Source organism: Ranitomeya variabilis, chromosome 4 (genome assembly GCF_051348905.1).
Source record: "Ranitomeya variabilis isolate aRanVar5 chromosome 4, aRanVar5.hap1, whole genome shotgun sequence".
NCBI classification, from domain to species: domain Eukaryota; kingdom Metazoa; phylum Chordata; class Amphibia; order Anura; family Dendrobatidae; genus Ranitomeya; species Ranitomeya variabilis.
The window spans coordinates 271139408-271159943 of record NC_135235.1 but is presented as its reverse complement, the minus strand read 5'-3'; the positions used below and the strand labels follow the sequence as shown (position 1 = coordinate 271159943).

Sequence of the window (20536 nt, the reverse complement as noted above, 5' to 3'; positions counted from 1 at the left end):
CTCCATCCGGGCAGAGCCCGTTCTCGGGATCACCGGGTGTCCCATCATTTGCACCTCCAGCGACCATTAATTTGGGCATAAACCTTTTATTGTATGAAGGAGGACAAATGCCAGTGGATAATTCTGTACCATACGAGTCTTTAATGGACCCTACACTTTCTCGGTTGTTTGGTTTCATAACGGATTAAAATATTTAATTTGAAAAAGTTACGGTAATTATTTTTGTTATGTAAAACTTTGCAGAAAAAAATAAAACCTTTTTAAGATCTTTAAATGCACAAGATTTGTTTTTTTCTTTTCTAATAACTAGAGCAATAGACCCGATAAGTCATCAGTATTGATCCTGGGACTGCCATGACTTTTTCTTCCTTGCCATTTCAATATTAAGTGTGGATAGACTCTGCTGGGCAAAAGTTAATTGCTTCATTGGGGGACACAGGAAACCATGGGTGTATGCTGCTGCCACTAGGAGTTTATTTCCTTTACACTTCACAAATATTTGCTACTTTTGTGTTGATATATCACATGAAATCCCAATAAAATGCATTTGTTTGTGGGAGTTACATGAAAAATAAAAAAAAAGCGGACAAGGTCATAGGCTATGAATACCAGTTCAAGGCTTTGAAATCAACCGCACAATTCCACAGGACCGAAGACCAAAAAAAGAAAATATTTGCATTTATTACCATTACAGAACTGCAGGCAAACGCGTCAGTTTGTTGACACCGGTTATTACTGGGATCGGCTCTCGGAACACAAGCGATATATTGGACCCCCGGTAGCAAACCGTGCAAAATTCCTCATAGAGGAAGGCAAATCGGAGATGTGGAGGTCCCACCTCTGTGCATTTCTGATTACGGTAGAGGGTTGAAGCCTTTCTGCCCCATGGTGTATACTGCAGGACGGCTCAATGGATAAAGACTAGTGATGAGTGAACATGCTGGGATAAGGTGTTATCTGAGCATGCTCGGGTCATAAGTGTCTTTGGCGTGTTCAAATAATATGTTCAAGTCCATACGGCTGTTAGACAATCCCTGCATGTGTTGTGCCTGTCAAACAGCTGTGATACATGCAGGCACAGGGACTCAAACATATTATTCGAGCACGCCGAAGGCACTCTGTTAGGACTCGAGCATGCTCAGATAACACCTTATCCCCAGCACATTTTCTCATCACTAAAAACAAAACTAACCACCAGCAACAATAGATATGGTGCTGCTTACTAGCGTTGACCCAAGTGGTAGTTTATCGTATACGCTCCATAGTTTTGTGGGCAGCAGCATCCAGAACCTTGTCGGCCATTAAAGCGTAAATGTTTTGGCTCTTACACCAACCTAGGTCTGGATGCAGTTGTCTACCTGTTTATTGTGGACTTCACTGCATCATCTTCACAGAAGTCTACTGGACGTGAGCCGAGGGCCACGCTTTCTAGCAGCGTCAGGGCTCCAGACTTTCTTCTGTAACATCTACAGCTTCCAGGCAGTTGTTCGCTGCCTCGTCCGTAGAGTGATCCAAGTCTTCCTCTGTGACTTCTTGAGAATGGCATTCTTCTTCCTCTTCTTCGTCAGCTTCTCCATCGTCTTCCACGTCCATTTCGAACACTCGTACGTGTCGCAGATTGGAACTTAGCTGCAAAATAAAGAGGAAAAACCTCAGCCAATTCTGCCATTTTTCAGTACCCGGAGAACCAATGCAGTTTAGATTTTGGGAAGAAATATCTACAGAATTGGAAAGAACATTGACCCTCCACGAAGATGACCCCACATGTATCCCCTGTTCTTCCCAGGAAACACCACAGCCAGGAGCAGGTAAATAGATGGTGGCAGGTATCATTCTGCACCAACTGCAATATTCAGTTATATTCGTTACTTTTTTTTACAAACTTGTAATATGGCGTCCAGGTGCCTGCGCGACGACTGCTCGCACAATGGGAAATTGTGGTGGGATCAATGCTAAATTGTAAGATATGCGATAACTTTCTTAAACTGGAATACCCCTTTATGGAAACAAGTCTAATATATAAACTGGGCGAGTGATGGACAGGATCTGTAAATGTGAAAAATCCATCTTTGCAACAATTGTTTTGTGCCTCCAATACAGGGAATTTTGTGTACTCACCGTAAAATCCTTTTCTCCGAGCCACTCACTTGGGGACACAGGACCATGGGTGTTATGCTGCAGCCTCCTAGTGGGAGCAGCATAACACCCATGGTCCTGTGTCCCCAACGGAGAAAAGACGACTCTGCAAACAGTCTTACTAGAAATCCCTCTGTTTTGTGTCTACAGCTCTAAATTTACACCTATGCGTTTCCATGGAATCAGACTACAAACACTGGTGTAGTCAGGACCAACCTTACTAACTAGGGGAATGTAGGATTGAAATAATTAGGGGAGATATAATTGTAGGTCCAGACGACTCAGCTCTTGCTGTTAACTTGGAGACACAAAGGAGGACACTTCATTATGGCATCGGATGAATAACTAATTGGATCTAAAAGGTGAATCTTCTCATTGAATAGTTCTGAAGCACAGAGTAATAGTTATCATTCTGTATGCATGGTTACAAACAGGTGTCAGTGTGGCTTTGCTTGGCACTGGCGGCGAGCGTCGGCACTCGCGGTGTCTTTTGGGGGGTCGACACCGAGTCACTTACCACAGATGCCACTTTGCGTATTCCGTTCACAGACACATAATGGGCTTTGATATTCTCCAGGACACGCCACTGATTTTCCAGGTAAGCCGTGCGAGACGGGATGTCAGCACACTGCTCCTCCAGCCTGTGCAACAACAGATGTAAAATATCAAGGTCCAAATGTAATATGTGTCCCCTACAGACATGGCAGATACAGGAGCTCTGTATCATTATACCATATCATTGGCACCCCCACCATAGCACTGGAGGGAGGCAGATGGGAGTCAGAAGGGATGCCCTTCCCATTTCTAAAACCTTAAATGCAGTTACAATTGACAGTGGCATCTAAAATGTTAAACTGCTGCGATTGGAGCACCTAGGACTTGTTCACACCTAGCGTTTGTGATGCATTTTTTTTTTCTCTTTTTTAAGTGTTGGCCAAAATAATTAACACTCGCCTGGGTAAAAAGTGCAGTGATCAGCCATCAAACAAGCAAGACACTTGTTGGCCGACTGGATCATTTACATTCCGCAGCACATCTCCCTCCAGCCAGGATAGCACTTTTCATTCTAGTATACAGCTGACGAGCTTACTCCGTCCTCCGCCCGCATCTACCCCACGTGGCTCTATATACAGAATACGTTCACCTCTTCTCACCTCTTACTGGCATCTCTAATGAAAGGACGATCTGCCTGGTCGGCAGAATACACCACAGACAGTGGGAGAAGAGCCAAAACCCGGTCTTTCCCCTCCGGCTCACTGTGATCTCTTAGCACCAAAGTCAAAACTTCATCTTCATAAAAACGAGCATCGAGACAGCTGTAATGTCTGAGGAGCAGAAATGGCGGCACTACATAAGTAACCACAATAATGATGGCGATTTCACAGCACCAGTCACTCTCTGGAGCGCCCCGCTACTCCATTTATTGGCTGTGGCACGGTCGTCTGTATTCACAGAGGCAATGAATAAAGCAGCAGCGTGAGTACACCGGCCCCATTCAGCCCCTCCTGGCCGCTTCACTGACCATAGTGAGGGTCTCTGCTTTATTACCTACAGAATGGATGGGCGATCATCTTTTGGCCCCTTTAACAATGTAATAACACTAATAAAAACCTACATGGATTCTGGATTTTCACACGAGCTTCTGTTTAAGGAACCTCCAAATTCTACTGCAACAAAAGCATCGTTCACAGATCTAGAGAAAAAAAAAAGAAAGCAAGCGTTAATACACAGCAGATGAGCAATGTCCGACAACAACTCCAACCGCCTGAAATTGTCCGTCCTGTGTGACGCAGTCTGCACACGACTCTCAGCGGGAACGATAAAATGGTAACACCCAGTCAATCCAGGCAATACCCAAGGAGAGGAACACACATCAGATCCTCCTCCTCTGCCCGTCAACCCCTGCTGTCCTCCCTTCTACTGGGTTGTGATGATAGAACAATTCTGGATCATCTTTTCTTATTCGTATTATGTTGTACCTCTGTAATTCCTCCTGGACATTTATTAATAGACAACTGGGAGTTACTACAGAAATAGTGGGGCTAGGGCACCCCTGATTATTGTGGTAGGCTTCAAGGGGTGAATGTTCAGGATAGTGACTAGCCAACCACTAAGCATAATCCGATCAATGGGGTATCCACTCCACAGACTAGGGGTCGGCCTCAAGACACTTTATTGTTGAGGGAAATCCAAAAGTGCTCACTGCACAGGGAAAGATGAGTATCTACAATGTTTTGGGATTTTTACCCTTCCTCAGGTCGATACAGAATCATATAAAAAGATTAGGCAGCCTATGGTCCAGGGTGGTATCCCCTGCGGTAAATCGGTACAATGGCACCTCTTACCCTTAGACCGCTCCATTGGTGCCCTTGGACCGCTACGTTGGCGCTCGTTGACCTTAGACCTCTATATTGGTGCTTTTAGACCGCTACATTGGCGCTCCGTGCCCTTATGCAGTGGTGCTGAATAAGGACACAGAGTACCAGTCTACCGCAGGTGATTCCGCCCAGGACTATGGGCAGTCTACCATGGGCAGGCTACCACGGGCAGATTTTATGACTGTGGACAGACTGAACACCTTGAACTTTTGGATTCTTCTCAGCCATATGGGGTGGTCTTCAGGTGCTGCTCCCCCAATATTCCTAACATACTTGTCAATTTATGCAAACATTTCTAGGAGGAATAACAGAGGAACGGCACAAGTAAATATTATGACAAAAGATGCTCTGGAATTAATGAAAAATACAAACATTTACTAAAATAGACCAGTAAGGAGAGACGATGGGTCAGGGAATGATCAAATATTAAAGCGAGGAAGGGAAAATAAAATCCCCCATGGTTTCATTGTCTGCAGATATGGGAGGTTTTGTTTGGCCATGTGGAAAGTGCATAAAGAGCAAATAAAGGCGCCCAAAAAAAACTAACATTGTGACTTTCTCTTTGAACACGTTACAAAAAAAAAAAAAACGCACAGGATCTATAAATCCTGGAAAAATGTATAGAAATTGTAAACAATTATTTTTGTTTTTCCGTCTTGTAGTACCTGGTAACATCTGTCGGCTGCCGGAAGATGAACAGCTTGGTGTCTGAGCTTTCCTTCATGCGGAACATGACGTAATGCAGATTCTGGGATTTATCATTCCAGCTGTGAAACGAGACAGAAAAAGTGGCAGTAATCCGGAGATCACCCCGAAATATGTAGCCCTAACGTAGTGCAGAACTTACAGGGACGGCAAAGAAATCAGCCGCGGAGAGGACTCCTCACTGTGAAAAAAGCAGAAAGACAGTCATCTATTCCACGCTAATCATTACAGGAGGAGGAGGTGAGCTGTGACATCACCTATTGTGAATGGTGGATCCTGTGTTATCTACTGTATATAGAGGTGTTATCAGTCATTGTACAGGAGGAAGAGGAGGTGAGCTGTGACATCACCTATTGTGAACAGTGGATCCTGTGTTAAGTACTGTATATGTTTAATACATATATTTTGTTGTATTCCACTGATTTACAAATATAGTAAAAAAATAAAGCAGCAGAAGTTACCTCTTGGATGCATGATATAAAGGAATACACACTCTCTGTTGCACAGATTTCCCTATAATGTCCTGCGAGATAACGTACATATAAGAAAAACTCCACTGCACTGTATAAAGTTTCATTGTAAAACATAAAATAATAAAAAAAATACAAAGGTAATAAAGAAGCACAGTGTTACCGCCGGCTTTTCCAGACATTGGTCAATAACGGCCTCCATCTGTCGTTTCACAAAATGAAGTGACTTTTCAGGATAGTAAGGAAACAGCAATGGACTCTCTGCGGAAGAAAAAGGCCGACATTAAAGCTGCGCCCTTCTTGATTCATGTCCCGTAATCACGGCCTATACCACGCGGCTGCATCTCTACTGCAATGTGTGCCGGACGGCGAGGCTTCACGTGTCCTGGGTGGAAGCTGCCAGCACCATCGTACGGGGACGAGCCTGTGGTCGCTGCAGTTTGGCGTGACCCGTACATCCCTATATACATATATATGTTTCACGGGAGAACGCAGAGATCACGATTTAACCTGTTGAAGTAACGCTATGGCCATAATGCCACTGCTATACTGGTTTAATGGATACCTATAGTGAAAAAAATGAGTAGCCTGGTTCTTAATTCACAGACATTTTGGTGAAATAGCCTTTTTGTGCATCGGGGTGGGACGGTGGTAGGATCTTCGCCTCTGGCGTGGCCCCTCCGCATATGTAGGAGCCTCCTTTTTTAAATTTTGTGCAATTGCTGCCCGCGCACATTCATGTCCTGGCTTTCTCCAGCAAAATGGCGTTGGAGGTGGCGAGTCCTCAGATCAAACTCCGGCGTTCTGCAGCAAAATGGTGCTGGAGGAGGGGAGTGGTCAGATCAACCTCCGGCGTTCTACAGCAATGTTGCGCAGGAGGAGGCAAGTGATCAGATCAACCTCCGGCAGTCTCCAGCAAAATGACTCCAGTGGATGCACAGGCGCAAATTGGGATCTCAGCTCAATGACAAGCACAATGGACCCCCATACAACAGTAAAAAAAAAAAAAAAAAAGAAAGTTGAATTCCAGTTTTGGGTGATTACCTTTCAGGGGAGCACTGTCCTGGAGGAAGTTAAACCACTGGTTCCCTTCAGTGCTGGGGGGCGACATCAAGGTGTCATCTTCATCTTTTAAATACTAGAAGAGATTTCAGAGAGAACGGTTTCACCTTTTCACACGCTATGTCATGCCACATGATACAATAATGGGCCTGTATCCCTCCCCTTGGACAATGGCCACTTTGTTTTCGGACTTGGAGAGCTAGGGGGCATGCACAGGAATAGGTAAAATTGGATTCAAAAGGTTTCCCAAGTGATAAAACAAATCTCCGTTCTAAGTGATAAGAGTCCTACCTGTCCGACTCGCTCCACGTTGAAGTATTTGCCCTTCTGGTTATATAGATCAGGTGCCTACAACAATACACAGCATCATTAAATATGGCACCCGGCGTATGATCAGCCATATAATGGTCACCGGGACTCACCTCATTGAAATGTTCTGTAAGGAAATCTGCCACAAAGGTGATGTCTTTCTGCGTCATCTGCACACAAATAATATATGTAGCCTCCATCCCGCAGCCATCGGGGCGCAGTCAGACGGTACCTTACCTTATTCAGCTCAGGAAGGACGTGATCCTCTGACATCCGCAACATGGCTGCAGAGACACATCGTCAGGGAGCTTTACTCAAGGGAGTGGTGATAGGACAGACCTTTATGGCATATCACAAGTCAGAGACATTTCCTCGTCCTAAATCTTCCATTACCTGTGAGTGATGCAACAACTCGACCCCGAGCAGGGGGCAGACAGGGCAGAAAAGTCACCACCGCTCTGCTGACCCCATAACTGCAGAGTCCAGTACTCCTTTTGTATCAGCACAACCACTGCGCCCCCGCCGGGAGCTTCATGCAGCCTTACATCACAAAGCACGATGACAAGGTCCATACAGACACTGTTGGGGGGAGTTTGGTGGGAGGAACATGGCCTGCCTCACAGACCCCAGACTTCAACCCCATCAGTTCCTATCCGCTACTGTATTATCCCTGTATAAGAACGGATTATTCTTCTTACCTACATACAGCCATCGAAAGAACGCCTTGAAATTTTTCATACCACTGTCTATGACTCTGAAAGAAAGTAGAAGATAATGGTCACTGCCGGCCGATAATCAGTATTAATAATGCAGATGTTGCATCCTGCCTACAACCACAAATCATTATAATCTTACATATATGTACAGGTAATTTCTAATGACACCTAATAGCAGCACATGTTATCAGACATGCGGTGGTATAATCGGTCCGATCCCATCAGTAATCTATATCAGCCAACAAGACTGGAACGTCAGGCTCCAAACCAATCTGACTATCAAAAATTCAGGCACAACAGCATAGCCAGCCACTAAATAAATATAAAACTTAGCCTTTAATATGTATACCTAAAAACAGTTTAAATAAATAAAACATTTGCTGAAAGTGCTCATGGTTAGCAGTGCACTAGAAAAAAAATGGCACAATCTCACCCAATTGTCGCCTCACGATCTACTGGAGATTTCTGTAACCTCAGGATCCGGATGCAGGAGGGGGGAGGTACACTAGGTTCTACTTTCCCTGTCGTGCCCAGTGTAAAAAAACTCCCGCCCTGACAAGGGCAGTACCCAAGTGTGAGCCTGTTTTTCTATAATGCCCTTGATAGATGTAGCCACCCTGGAAAAAATGTCTCCCTTCTTCTTCCCAACGCGTTTCCTCCCCTGTTCAGGGGGTTCATCAGGGGAAGTTGTCCAGGTTAGTAAGGGTATTCTGCAGTGGCAGACATAACCTCTCTAGAATATAGGTGCCTTGGTGTAAAGGTAGAGCAGTGGTATAATCGGTCCGATCCCATCAGTACACGCGCCACTTACTGGAGAAGCTCATTGGCTTTAAGAATGAAGGAACCGACTGACGTCACCGCATCTGCAGAAAAAAAAAAAAAAAGAGTAAAACGCAGTCATTACCATGTAAAGCATTACTGAGGGTAATTTATTTTACATTCATCCTCTGATTATTTTTCATTTATTGCCACAATTAGGACACACAATCTCATTTTTCACTGTCTTTATAGCTCATAGTTTTGCTGACTTCCAGGCACATCAGCTATGTGTGTCACAGAACCCGCCACAACTTCCCTCGTTCTCATGTTAGGGCCAAATAAGGTGCCTAGCAACAGGCTAAAAAGGAGATTTTTGTGTACTCACCGTAAAATCTCTTTCTCTTAGCCTCTAATTGGGGGACACAGGACCATGGGTGTTATGCTGCTATCCACTAGGAGGCGACACTATGCATAATCTGAAAAAGATTAACTGTGGCTCCTCCTCTGCAGTATACACCCCTGGACGGCATCAGCCTTCTCCGGTTTTGTGCAAAAGCAGTAGGAGGAACGTAACATGAATAACATAATTATGCCTGTAAGAAGGCAACTATGTAACATGAATAACATAGACATGCCTGTAAGAAAGCAACTATGTACGAGCTCAAGAAAACAATATGAGAACTCAACAGTTACAACGGCCCGGAAAGGGCAACAGGGTGGGAGCGGTGTCCCCCAATTAGAGGCTAAGAGAAAGAGATTTTACGGTGAGTACACAAAAATCTCCTTTACTCTGTCCCCTCATTGGGGGACACAGGACCATGGGACGTGCTAAAGCAGTCCCTGGGTGGGAAGCAATGGACGAATATTGTGTAGACAGGCCCCTATACTTAGGGTACCGCCGCCTGCAGAACACATCTACCCAGGCTCGCGTCCGCTTAGGACTGGGTATGAACCCTGTAGTGTTTAGTAAACGTGTGTAGGCTAGTCCAAGTGGCCGCCTTACACACTTGTTGTGCCGAAGCCTGGTGCCGAATGGCCCAGGAGGCCCCTACCGCCCGTGTAGAGTGTGCCGTAATACCGGCTGGAAGAGGAGAATTCTTAAGGCGGTAGGCCTCTTGTATGGTGGATTTGATCCACCTGGCAAGGGTAGCTTTGGAAGCTGGCAGACCCTTGTGGCCGCCTTCCGGAAGGAGGAAAAAGAGAAACAGACCTCCGGAAGGACGCAGTCCTAGACACATATATACGCAATGCCCTGACGAGGTCAAGCGTATGCAGAGCCTTCTCCACTCTATGAACCGGGACCGGACAAAGGGATGGTAGTGAAATTTTCTCATTGAGGTGGAAGTTGGACACAACCTTCGGAAGGAAGGATGGGACCGTACGAAGAACTACCTCGTCCTGGTGAAAGGCCATGAAGGGCCGTCTGCAGGAGAGTGCTGTCAGTTCAGACACCCTGCGTAGTGAGGTGATTGCCACCAGGAAAACCACCTTCTGGGAGAGAAGGCGGAGCGGGACCTCCTTAAAGGGTTCGAAGGGTGGTTCCTGCAATGCTGTCAGGACCAGGTTGAGGTCCCACGTTTCTAGTGGTCATCTGTAGGGGGGAACCAATCGGGAAACCCCCTGAAGAAAAGTCCCTACTTGCGGCTTGGTAGCAATGCGCCTTTGAAAAAGCACTGAGAGGGCTGACACCTGGCTCTTAAGCGAGCCTAATGACAGCCTGGCCTCCAGACCCGATTAGAGAAAACCAAGTACTTTGGGTAGGAAATAAGGGAGTGGGGTCTGGCCACGAGATTCGCACCAGGTAAAGAAAGCTTTCCAGGTACGGTAATAAATCTTGGCAGAGGCTGGCTTCCGTGCCCTGATCATGGTTCCAATGACGTCCGGCGAGAGCCCTGCCTGGGTTAGAACCCAGGTCTCAAGGGCCACGCCGTCAAATTGAGAGCCCCTGAGTTCTGGTGGCAGAAGGGCCTTGTGATAGAAGATCGTGGCGGTCGGGGAGACGCCAGGGGGCGTCTGCTGTAAGTTGTATGATGTCGGCGTACCATGTACGTCTGGGCCAGTCCGGTGCAATTAGGATGGTTGGAACTCCCTCTTGTTTGATCTTCCTCACCACTCTGGATATCAGGGGGAGAGGTGGAAAAATGTACAGAAGCTGGAACTGGGTCCAGTCCTGAACCAGAGTGTCTGCTCCGAGCGACCGCAGATCGTGTGTTCTGGCCATGAAGTTGGAGACCTTGGCATTGAAGTGGGATGCCATTAGGTCCACATCCGGGGTCCCCCAGCGATGGCAGATCTGGCGAAAAATTTCGGGATGGAGAGACCACTCTCCTGAGTCTATTTCTTGTCGGCTGAGGAAGTCTGCTTCCCAGTTGTCCACACCTGGAATGTGGACCGCCGAGAGAACCGACCCTGTCTCCTCCGCCCAGTGGAGGAAATGTGACACTTCTCGCATCGCCTGGGTACTGCGGGTCCCCCCTTGGTGATTCACATATGCCACAGCCGTGGCATTGTCGGACTGTATTCTGATGTGAGAGGCTGCAAGTAAGTGATGGAAAGCCCTCAATGCCAAGAGGATGGCACGAATTTCCAGGATGTTGATGGGCATGGTTGCTTCCACTGGGGACCACTTGCCCTGTGGTGTAGGTGCACTGCACCCCAACCCGCCAGGCTCGCATCGGTGGTCAGAACTTTCCAATGAGCTGTGAGAAAGGATTTCCCCTTTGCTAGCGAGGTTGGCTTGAGCCACCAGTGCAGGGACCTCTTGGTTGACGACATTAGCCGGAACTCCCTGTCGAGAGAGAAAGGGTTCTTGTCCCAGGATTTGAGGATGGCTAGTTGGAGAGGCCTGAGATGAAACTGGGCAAATGGGACGGCTTCTATTGCTGCCCCCATCCTGCCGAGGACTCTCATGGCAAACCGGTGGGATCGAGGGGGTTTGCGGAGGAGGGTGCGAACTCCTAGACGGAGAGCCAGTGCCTTGTCCCTGGGAAGGAGCACTAGACCCCTGGAGCTGTTGAATAGCATTCCCAGGAAGGTCAGAGACTGACTCGGGGTTGGTGATGACTTTTGTAGGTTGACTAACCAGCCCATGCGACTCAGAGTGTCGGTTGTGATTGAGACGCTGAGCTCGCAGTCCTTGATGAGTAGGATCGTCCAAGTATGGAGCGACTACTATGCCTCTGGAGTGCAGGACGACCATGGTGGCTGCCATGACTTTGGTAAACACTCTGGGAGCCGTGGCGAGTCCAAACGGGAGAGCCACGAACTGGTAGTGGTCCTGGTCGATTGGAACCTGAGAAATCTTTGATGAGCAGGTGCAATCGGTATATGCAGGTATGCGTCAAGTATGTCTATGGAGGCGAGATTCTCCCTTCTCCATGGATGCAATGATGGACCGAAGGGACTCCATGCGGAAGTGACGGACCCGTACATATTTGTTGAGTTGTTTTAGGTCCAGTATGGGCCGAACGCTGCCTCCTTTCTTGGGAACTATGAATAGATTGGAGTAGAACCCTTGGAAGCGCTCGGCCATGGGGACCGGTACTATGACTCCTGCTTGAAAAAAACGAGGAGACCGCTTTCCGGAAGGCACGAGCCTTGACTGGTGGTTTTGGGGGGACAGAGAGGAAGAATCGGTCCGGTGGGTTGGAGGTGAACTCTACCTTGTATCCGGAAGACACTAGTTCCCTGACCCACCTGTCTTCTGTAATAGGCAGCCAGACTTGATGAAAGAGCAAAAGTCGGCCGCCTACGGGTGTGGTGTCTTCCGGGGTCCATGAGTCATGATGAGGAGAAAGTCTGAGATTTTCCTCCTCTAGGTTTAGACTGGGCTGCTTTTGACTGCCAGGTCTTGTCCGACCTTTGCGTTGATCGTGAGTTGTTCCTGGGTGGGGAACGGTTACGATTTTGTGCTGGACGCGAGACGGACCAGCCCGAAGAATTACGAAAGGATCGGAATCGAGTTTGGTTACGCTTCTTGTAAGTGTGTTTAGGTTTTAGTTAGGGAAGAGAAGTACTCTTACCCCCGGTGGCGTTAGATATCATTCTGTCCAACTGTTCACCAAAAAGACGCCCACTGAGGTAGGGGAGGTGCGTGAGGGACTTCTTTGAGGCTGCGTCGGCTTTCCATTCCCGCAGCCAGAGGATACGCCGAATTGTGATGGCGTTTGAGACTATCCCCGCTACACCCCTTGCTGAATCCAGAGCTGCAAGAAGCATGTAATCTGCTACGACTGCTATTTGAACCGTTTGGTCCGACGGCTCAGGAGCGGATGCTTGGAGAGCTTGTAAATTTTTGGCCCAGGCCAGAATGGCCTTGGCAGCCCAAACTGAAGCGAACGCGGGAGCCAGGGATGCCCCTGCGGCCTCGAAAATTGAACGAGCCATGCGTTCTACCTGCCGGTCTGCTGCATCCCTGAGGGTTGAGCTATCTGGCAGTGAAAGGAGGGTCTGTGCTGCTAGTCTAGACACTGGGGGGGTCCACTTCGGGTGGGTCTGTCCACTCCTTGTTATCCTTCTACGGGAAGGGGGTACCTCGCTTCTAGATATTTGCGATTAGCGAATTTTTCCTCAGGCTGTGAGAACTGCTTTTTAAGGATCGCCTTAAACTCTGGGTGGTTAGAGAAAACCTTAGGCGGCTTCAGAGGTCCTTCAAAGGAAATCTTGTGTTCTGGGGCCTCTGGTGGTGGATCAGAAATGTCCAGCACACGATGGATGGAAGAGATTAAGTCCTCAACTAGCGCAGTATTGCTAGGGGGGATTGAGATCAGGGACCCCTCCGTTCCCTTGTCTGAATCACAGATGTCTTCCGAATCCTGTGTATCACTGAGGCGTCCCCTGCTGGGTGAGCTGGGGAGGAGGCCTTCTGTGGTGGGGGATTGCGGAGATCTGCGTTGTCTGTCCCTGGAAGGGGACGGTCTAGCTGACCTGGAACTACGGTGTCTCTCCCTAGAAGGGGATGACCGAGTGCTATGGGATGATGTAGATGGACTGTGGGTCCGCTTGCATCCTGACTTAGACGTGGATGTGCCAGGGTCGTCCTGTCCCTGAGCCAAGCTCTCCCTTTGCTGGGTAACGGTCATAGCCGAGGCATGACTCTGCAGAGCCTGATGCAATGTGGAGGTTAGGTTATCTATAGACTGCGTCATAGATTGCGACATCTGAGAGACCCATTCCGGCGTGGCATTAGACACCGAAGTATTGGCAGGGGCCTCTTTGGGCTCTGACACAGTAGTCTGAGTGCAGTCCTGGCAGTGTGGGTAGATATTGCCACTGGGGAGAGCGGTCCTGCAGGCTGTGCAGAATGCATAATAGCAGTCCTACCTGGTTCTCTTGGACCTTGAGCCCGGCATAGTGCACAGAGTGCAGAAGGGCTGCTATGCAGAGGACGTTACTGCAGAGAACCCTATAGGGGAGCCTTATAGGGAATATGGATTCACAGCCGGGAGATGCAGGGTTAATCCTTGCTGCAGTAGAAATGGCCGCCGAGGAGAAGAGGCAGGGGGAGAAGGGGGCAGAGAGCTGAGAAAAAGGCGGCAAAGCTGTGTAAAAACGCGCCCTTTCTGTTTCGATCCACCCCCTTTATGACACTGTAGAGTGTCATATTTGTCATCCGGGGGGCAGAGAGGAGGCGGCGGCTTCAGCTAGGCTGAAGCCGGGGCCTAAATTAGATGCCTGATGCCCAGAAGGGCTCCAGGCCAGCGCGAAAGTCTGGGAAGGGGTCGGATCTCAACCGGACCCCTCCGGATTTAAAGGCAGGATAGCGGTGGGGCTGTAAACCGAAGGGGGGTCCGGTGAGGGGTCCCCCTGAGGCAGTATAGAGCTGGTGCTGCCGCAGAGACAGGGGCGCAGGGAGCCCTGTGTCTGTATTGTGCCATGCCTGCCTGCACTCCCCCCGGCCCCAACAGGAGGCCGCAGCTGGGCTGGGATCCCTGGATGCAGGCGCAGTGTGCTGGCCCATTGCTGGGAGCTGTAGAATGCTGCCTGTACAGGCCCTACCTGAGGCGTCTCAACCTAATACCCCCAGAGGGGGGCCGAGGAAGGAGCCATGCCGGGAGTCTCACAGGAGACCCTCTTTTCTTGATCTGTAATCCTTCGGGAAAAAAAATGGAATAAAAGAAAAAATCTAGTTGTGCCTCCTATGCGACACTAACCAAAAACTGGAGAAGGCTGAAGCCGTCCATGGGTGTATACTGCAGAGGAGGAGCCACAGTTAATCTTTTTCAGATTATAATCTTTATTTTATTTTATGCATAGTGTCGCCTCCTAGTGGACAGCAGCATAACACCCATGGTCCTGTGTCCCCCAATGAGGCGACAGAGTAAAGGAGTATAACACAGTCAGGTCTGTCCGCGCCGCGACTTCCCTCGTTCTCATGTTAGGGTCGTGTACTGTGCCTAGCATTTGGCTGAAAAGGACTAGAGGACAGTCAGGTATGTCCGCCAAACAGCATTCTAAGAACACTCCCCGCACCGCTGCCTGGAGAGGAGCAGCTGATTAAATCATAGCAAATCAAAATGGGTTTTCCAAAATGCCATTTTCAGTCTGCCACCAGGACTAGCGTACAGTCCGGCCGGGGGAGGTATATACCAATAGGTGTACGGGCGGTCTACACGGTATATACCGAGGGGTGTACGGGCGGTCTACACGGTATATACCGAGAGGTTTATGGGCAGTCTACATGCTTTTGTTTAGTAATAGAAGATTATGGCCCTTATGGTGAAATATCTCATAACTAAAATGGGGTGGTTTTGTATATATAAATGAAGCAGAGTTTTCTTTTTGAGTGTAATTTAGACTTGCACGCGTGAGATGAAAGTCAGCCGAGCCCCCCCAACTACGGCCGACCATCTGATGTGTATGGTGGTCTCTCAACTCTCCCATAACAGGAGATGTCGGGGATAGAGAAGGATGGGGCAGTAGGAATTTCAACGCCAGATCCTTTTGTTTTCAGGGGAGAGTAGATGCGACTGGCAGCGGCTTATCTCAGTGATTAAGTACCTTAAGTATTTGCTAATCGCCCATCAACGCACCTTCAATTGCTTTGGCATCCAAGCCGAGCGGCTGGTATTTCTGCTTCCACAAGGCCATGCCTTTCAGCTCACTTAGGTGGTAGAGCAAAGCTTCCGAACCACTGCAAGAAGAGAAGACAAGTAAAATCACCGACAACGCAATCCCACCAGTGTTTCTCATCAGCTATCGAAACACATTAGGCTCCACTAAAGTATATAGTTATCAGATGTCACTTCATTTCTGCAAAAAGGAAAACTGCAGCCATAAAAAAAAAAAAACGAAAAAAAATTAAAAACACATATGTAGCATAAATATCCTGGAAGGCAGCGGAGGGGTCTGCGTTCAGCGTGGATTGCACTAATGTCTATAATAAATTTTACGTTATCCGCGCTGGTCTGAAAACTAAGATGACAACTGTACGGACTCACATTACTCAGCTCTGTGTAATACTTGGATGCCCGTGAGAATGACACGAGCGGGAGCTCTTACCTCTGCAGATGACTGATAACCAGTTTCTGAATAGTGGAGTATGAAGACTCAACAGACTGTCCGAGCTTCTTCAGCCCCTGATAAAAAGAAGACCTATTAGTTTTGACTGTACGTTTCGTTGATGGAGAAGAGAGGAGTGAAAAACTCACCTTCACGGTCAGCTGGTTCATCAGTAGCGCCTGCAGCTCGGGACTACAGGCCAAAAGCAAAAAGTGCAAGTATCAGACGCAAACATGTGATGTTGTTACATTAAAAATCATTAGTGAGACGTGAAAGTTGGTTCAGGCCCCATCTGCATGTCCGTTTTTCACTTATTGCTTTATCACAGATAGAACAAGTACCCAATATAGTCTATGGGGCTGTTCAAATGCAGACTGAAAAAAAAAACCTGAGACATGTTCAATTATTATCAGACCTGGCGTAAATGATCTTGTTTCCCTGAATCTGGCATGGTTTTTCTTTTCTTCCTGTGCTTCTCCATTCTCGAGATATGGGCCCTTCTTCCCTATATAGAATGTCTTTTGCCCACAAAAAAGCGCTGAGGACCACGCCCCCTTAGCGTAATTTATTAACAGGGAAGAGTAGGCCATATCTCAGGAACGGAGAGGCGCAGGAACAAAAGAAAAATAGCGCCCAATTCAGGAGAACAGCGACATTTACATCAGGTAACAAATTACATATTTATGAGAAGTGACAGATTCTCTTTAAAGGCTCTTTTACATGGGTTGTTGCAAACTATATGGTAAAAAAGGAGATTTTTGTGTACTCACCGTAAAATCTCTTTCTCTTAGCCTCTAATTGGGGGACACAGGACCATGGGTGTTATGCTGCTGTCCACTAAGAGGCGACACTATGCATAATCTAAAAAAGATTAACTGTGGCTCCTCCTGTGCAGTATACACCCCTGGACGGCATCAGCCTTCTCCAGTTTTGTGCCAAAGCAGTAGGAGGAACGTAACATGAATAACATAATTATGCCTGTAAGAAGGCAACTATGTACGAGCTCAAGAAACAATATGAGAACTCAACAGTTACAACAGCCCGGAAAGGGCAACAGGGTGGGAGCTGTGTCCCCCAATTAGAGGCTAAGAGAAAGAGATTTTACGGTGAGTACACAAAAATCTCCTTTACTCTGTCGCCTCATTGGGGGACACAGGACCATGGGACGTCCTAAAGCAGTCCCTGGGTGGGAAGCAATGGACGAATATTGTGCAGACAGGCCCGTACACTTAGGGCACCGCCGCCTGCAGGACACATCTTCCCAGGCTCGCTGAGGACTGGGTATGAACCCTGTAGTGTTTAGTAAATGTGTGTAAGCTAGTCCAAGTGGCCGCCTTACACACTTGTTGTGCCGAAGCCTGGTGCCGAATGGCCCAGGAGGCCCCTACCGCCCGTATAGAGTGTGCCGTAATACCGGCTGGAAGAGGTAGGATTCTTAAGGCGGTACGCCTCTTGTATGGTGGATTTGATCCACCTGGCAAGAGTAGCTTTTGGAAGCCGGCCTACCCTTGTGGCCGCCTTCCGGAAGGAGGAAAGGAGAATCAGACCTCCGGAAGGACGCAGTCCTAGACGCAGTGGCGTAGGAAGGGGGGTGCGGGGGGGGCGGGCCGCCCCGGGCGGCACAATGCCAGGGGCGGCTCCGACCCAGGGAGGAGGAGGAAGAAAGAAAAAAAATTGAGACGCGGGCCCTTTAAATCTTCGGGCGGCGCCGACGCCACCGCCACAACCAGGGCCGCCATACCAGCTGGCATTGGGCCCCCCGTTCTAATCCTCACCTCTCCTGGTTCCTGCGGCAGCTGCAGCTTCTTCACCGCTCCCTGACTCTGCGACGTCTCAGGGCAGAGGGTGCGATGACGTCATCACTGCGCGCTCAGCCTCTCTGTCCTGAGCATTGCAGAGCCGGAGAGACGCTGAGTGCACGGGAACGGGAGAGGTGAGGATTTTACTTTTTTTTTTTTTCTTTATGTCTGACTCAGACAGACAGATTGCTGGAGACAGACTGGGGGCAGATTGCTGGAGACAGACTGGGGGCAGATTGCTGGAGACAGACTGGGGGCAGATTGCTGGAGACACACTGGGGGCAGATTGCTTGAGACACACTGGGGGCAGATTGCTGGAGACACACTGGGGGCAGATTGCTGGAGACAGACTGGGGGCAGATTGCTGGGCACACTGGGGCAGATTGCTGGACACACTGGGGGCAATGCTGGACACACTGGGGGCAATGCTGGACACTGGGGCAGATTGCTGGACACACTGGGGGCAATGCTGGACACTGGGGCAGATTGCTGGACACACTGGGGGCAATGCTGGACACTGGGGGAGATTGCTGGACACACTGGGGGCAACGCTGGACACTGGGGCAGATTGCTGGACACACTGGGGGCAATGCTGGACACTGGGGCAGATTGCTGGACACACTGGGGGCAATGCTGGACACTGGGGCAGATTGCTGGACACACTGGGGGCAATGCTGGACACTGGGGCAGATTGCTGGACACTGGGGGCAATGCTGGACACACTGGGGCAATGCTGGACACTGCGCCTGTGCGGCCGCCCTGCTTGTGAATCCCAGCCCCGAACTCTGCATAATGCATAACACACTGCAGGGCTGGGATTACCAAGGTGGGTGGCCGCACAGGCGCAGTCTGCAAGCCTGGCTGTGACGTCAGACGGCCAGAGCTCTCTGCGCCTGCACCAAACAGCGATACACAGCGCAGGCACCGGATTTCATGGGTAAACAGTGCTGAGGGGACGGTGCCCGGCGTTGAGTGACGGCAATGGGGGGGGCGCCAAACTCGGAAACAGCCCCGGGCGGCAAAAGCTCTAGCTACGCCAGTGCCTAGACGCGTATATACGCAAAGGCCTGACAAGGTCAAGCGTATGCAGAGCCTTCTCCACTCTATGAACCGGAATCGGACAAAGGGAGGGAAGTGAAATTTCCTCATGGAGGTGGAAGTCTGACACAACCTTCGGAAGGAAGGATGGGACCGTACGAATAACTACCTTGGCCTGGTGAAAAACCAGGAAAGGCCGTCTGCATGAGAGTGCTGTCGGTTCAGACACCTTGCGTAGCGAGGTGAGTGCCACCAGGAAAGAAACCACCTTCTGGGAAAGAAGGCGGAGCGGGACCTCCTTAAGGGGTTCGAAGGGTGGTTCCTGCAATGCTGTCAGGACCAGGTTGAGGTCCCACGTTTCTAGTGGTCGTCTGTAGGGGGGGAACCAATCGGGAAACCCCCTGAAGGAAAGGCCTTACTTTCGGCTTGGTAGCAATGCGCTTTTGGAAAAAGCGCTGAGAGGGCTGACACCTGGCTTTTAGGCGAGCCCAATGACAGACTGGCCTCCAGACCCGCTTGGAGAAAACCAAGAACTTTGGGTAGGGAATAAGGGAGTGGAACCTGGCCACGAGATTCGCACCAGGTAAAGAAAAACTTTCCAGGTACGGTAATAAATCTTGGCAGAGGCTGATTTCCGTGCTCTGATCATGGTTGCAATGACCTCTGTCGAGAGCCCTGCCTGGGTTAGAACCCAGGTCTCAAGGGCCACGCCATCAAGTTGAGAGCCCTTGAGTTCTGGTGGTAGAACGGCCCTTGTGATAGAAGATCGTGGCAGTCGGGGAGACGCCAGGGGGCGTCTGCTGTGAGTTGTACGATGTCGGCGTACCATGTGCGTCTGGGCCAGTCCGGTGCAATGAGGATGGTTGAAACTCCCTCTTGTTTGATCTTCCTCACCCTCTGGATATCAGGGGGAGAGGTGGAAAAATATACAGAAGCTGGAACTGAGTCCAGTCCTGAACCAGAGCGTCTGCTCCGAGCGACCGCGGATCGTGTGTTCTGGCAATGAAGTTGGAGACCTTGGCATTGAAGTGGGATGCCATTAGGTCCACATCCGGGGTCCCCCAGCGGAGACAGATCTGTTGAAAAATTTCGGGATGGAGAGACCACTGTCCCGAGTCTATTCCTTGTCGGCTGAGGAAGTCTGCTTCCCAGTTGTCCACACCCGAACGTGGACCGCTGAAAGGACCGACCCTGTGTCCTCCGCCCAGCGGAGGATATGGGACACTTCCCGCATCGCTTGGGTACTGCGGGTCCCCCCTTGATGAGTCACATATGCCGCAGTCGTGGCATTGTCCGACTGTATCCTGATGTAAGAGGCTGCCAGTAAGTGATGGAAAGCCCTCAATGCCAGAAGGATGGCACGAATTTCCAGGATGTTGATGGGCATGGACGCTTCCGCTGAGGACCACTTGCCCAGCAGGAGCCCACAGCTGGGCTGGGGTCCCTAGATGCAGGCGCAGTGTGCTGGCCCATTGCTTGGAGGTGTAGGATGCTGCCTGTACAGGCCCTACCTGAGGTGTCTCAACCTAATACCCCCAGAGGGGGATAGGGAAGGTGCTATTGTCACCTTCAGGGGCCTTTATCCTCGCCTCGACCTCAACCCGGAAACCAAAAAGAATTGGGGAAGGGGGGGGGGGGGGGGGTCTCGACTTCGAACCAGCACC

At 49.5% G+C, this 20536-nt stretch overlaps 1 protein-coding gene across 3 annotated transcripts in view; it reads right to left on the bottom strand.

Moving 5' to 3' along the window:
* Window positions 1-454: 454 nt before the first annotated feature.
* The window catches only part of ANAPC4 (anaphase promoting complex subunit 4), a 70782-nt gene continuing 50700 nt past the window's right edge, over window positions 455-20536 (bottom strand). For 2 of the 3 annotated variants that reach the window (XM_077249927.1, XM_077249926.1), the window contains 17 exons: window positions 16185-16227; window positions 16036-16112; window positions 15567-15667; window positions 8588-8639; window positions 7759-7814; window positions 7298-7344; window positions 7174-7230; window positions 7043-7099; window positions 6734-6827; window positions 5853-5950; window positions 5681-5742; window positions 5362-5400; window positions 5180-5281; window positions 3752-3829; window positions 3291-3461; window positions 2654-2777; window positions 657-1629 (listed from right to left, as the gene is read on the bottom strand). In XM_077249927.1, coding sequence (XP_077106042.1) covers window positions 1438-1629; window positions 2654-2777; window positions 3291-3461; window positions 3752-3829; window positions 5180-5281; window positions 5362-5400; window positions 5681-5742; window positions 5853-5950; window positions 6734-6827; window positions 7043-7099; window positions 7174-7230; window positions 7298-7344; window positions 7759-7814; window positions 8588-8639; window positions 15567-15667; window positions 16036-16112; window positions 16185-16227 — 1450 coding nt within the window. In that variant the 3' untranslated portion in view covers window positions 657-1437. Of the gene's footprint in view, window positions 1630-2653; window positions 2778-3290; window positions 3462-3751; window positions 3830-5179; window positions 5282-5361; window positions 5401-5680; window positions 5743-5852; window positions 5951-6733; window positions 6828-7042; window positions 7100-7173; window positions 7231-7297; window positions 7345-7758; window positions 7815-8587; window positions 8640-15566; window positions 15668-16035; window positions 16113-16184; window positions 16228-20536 lie in introns of all 3 variants that reach the window. The other variant, XM_077249924.1, reaches the window with a different exon arrangement.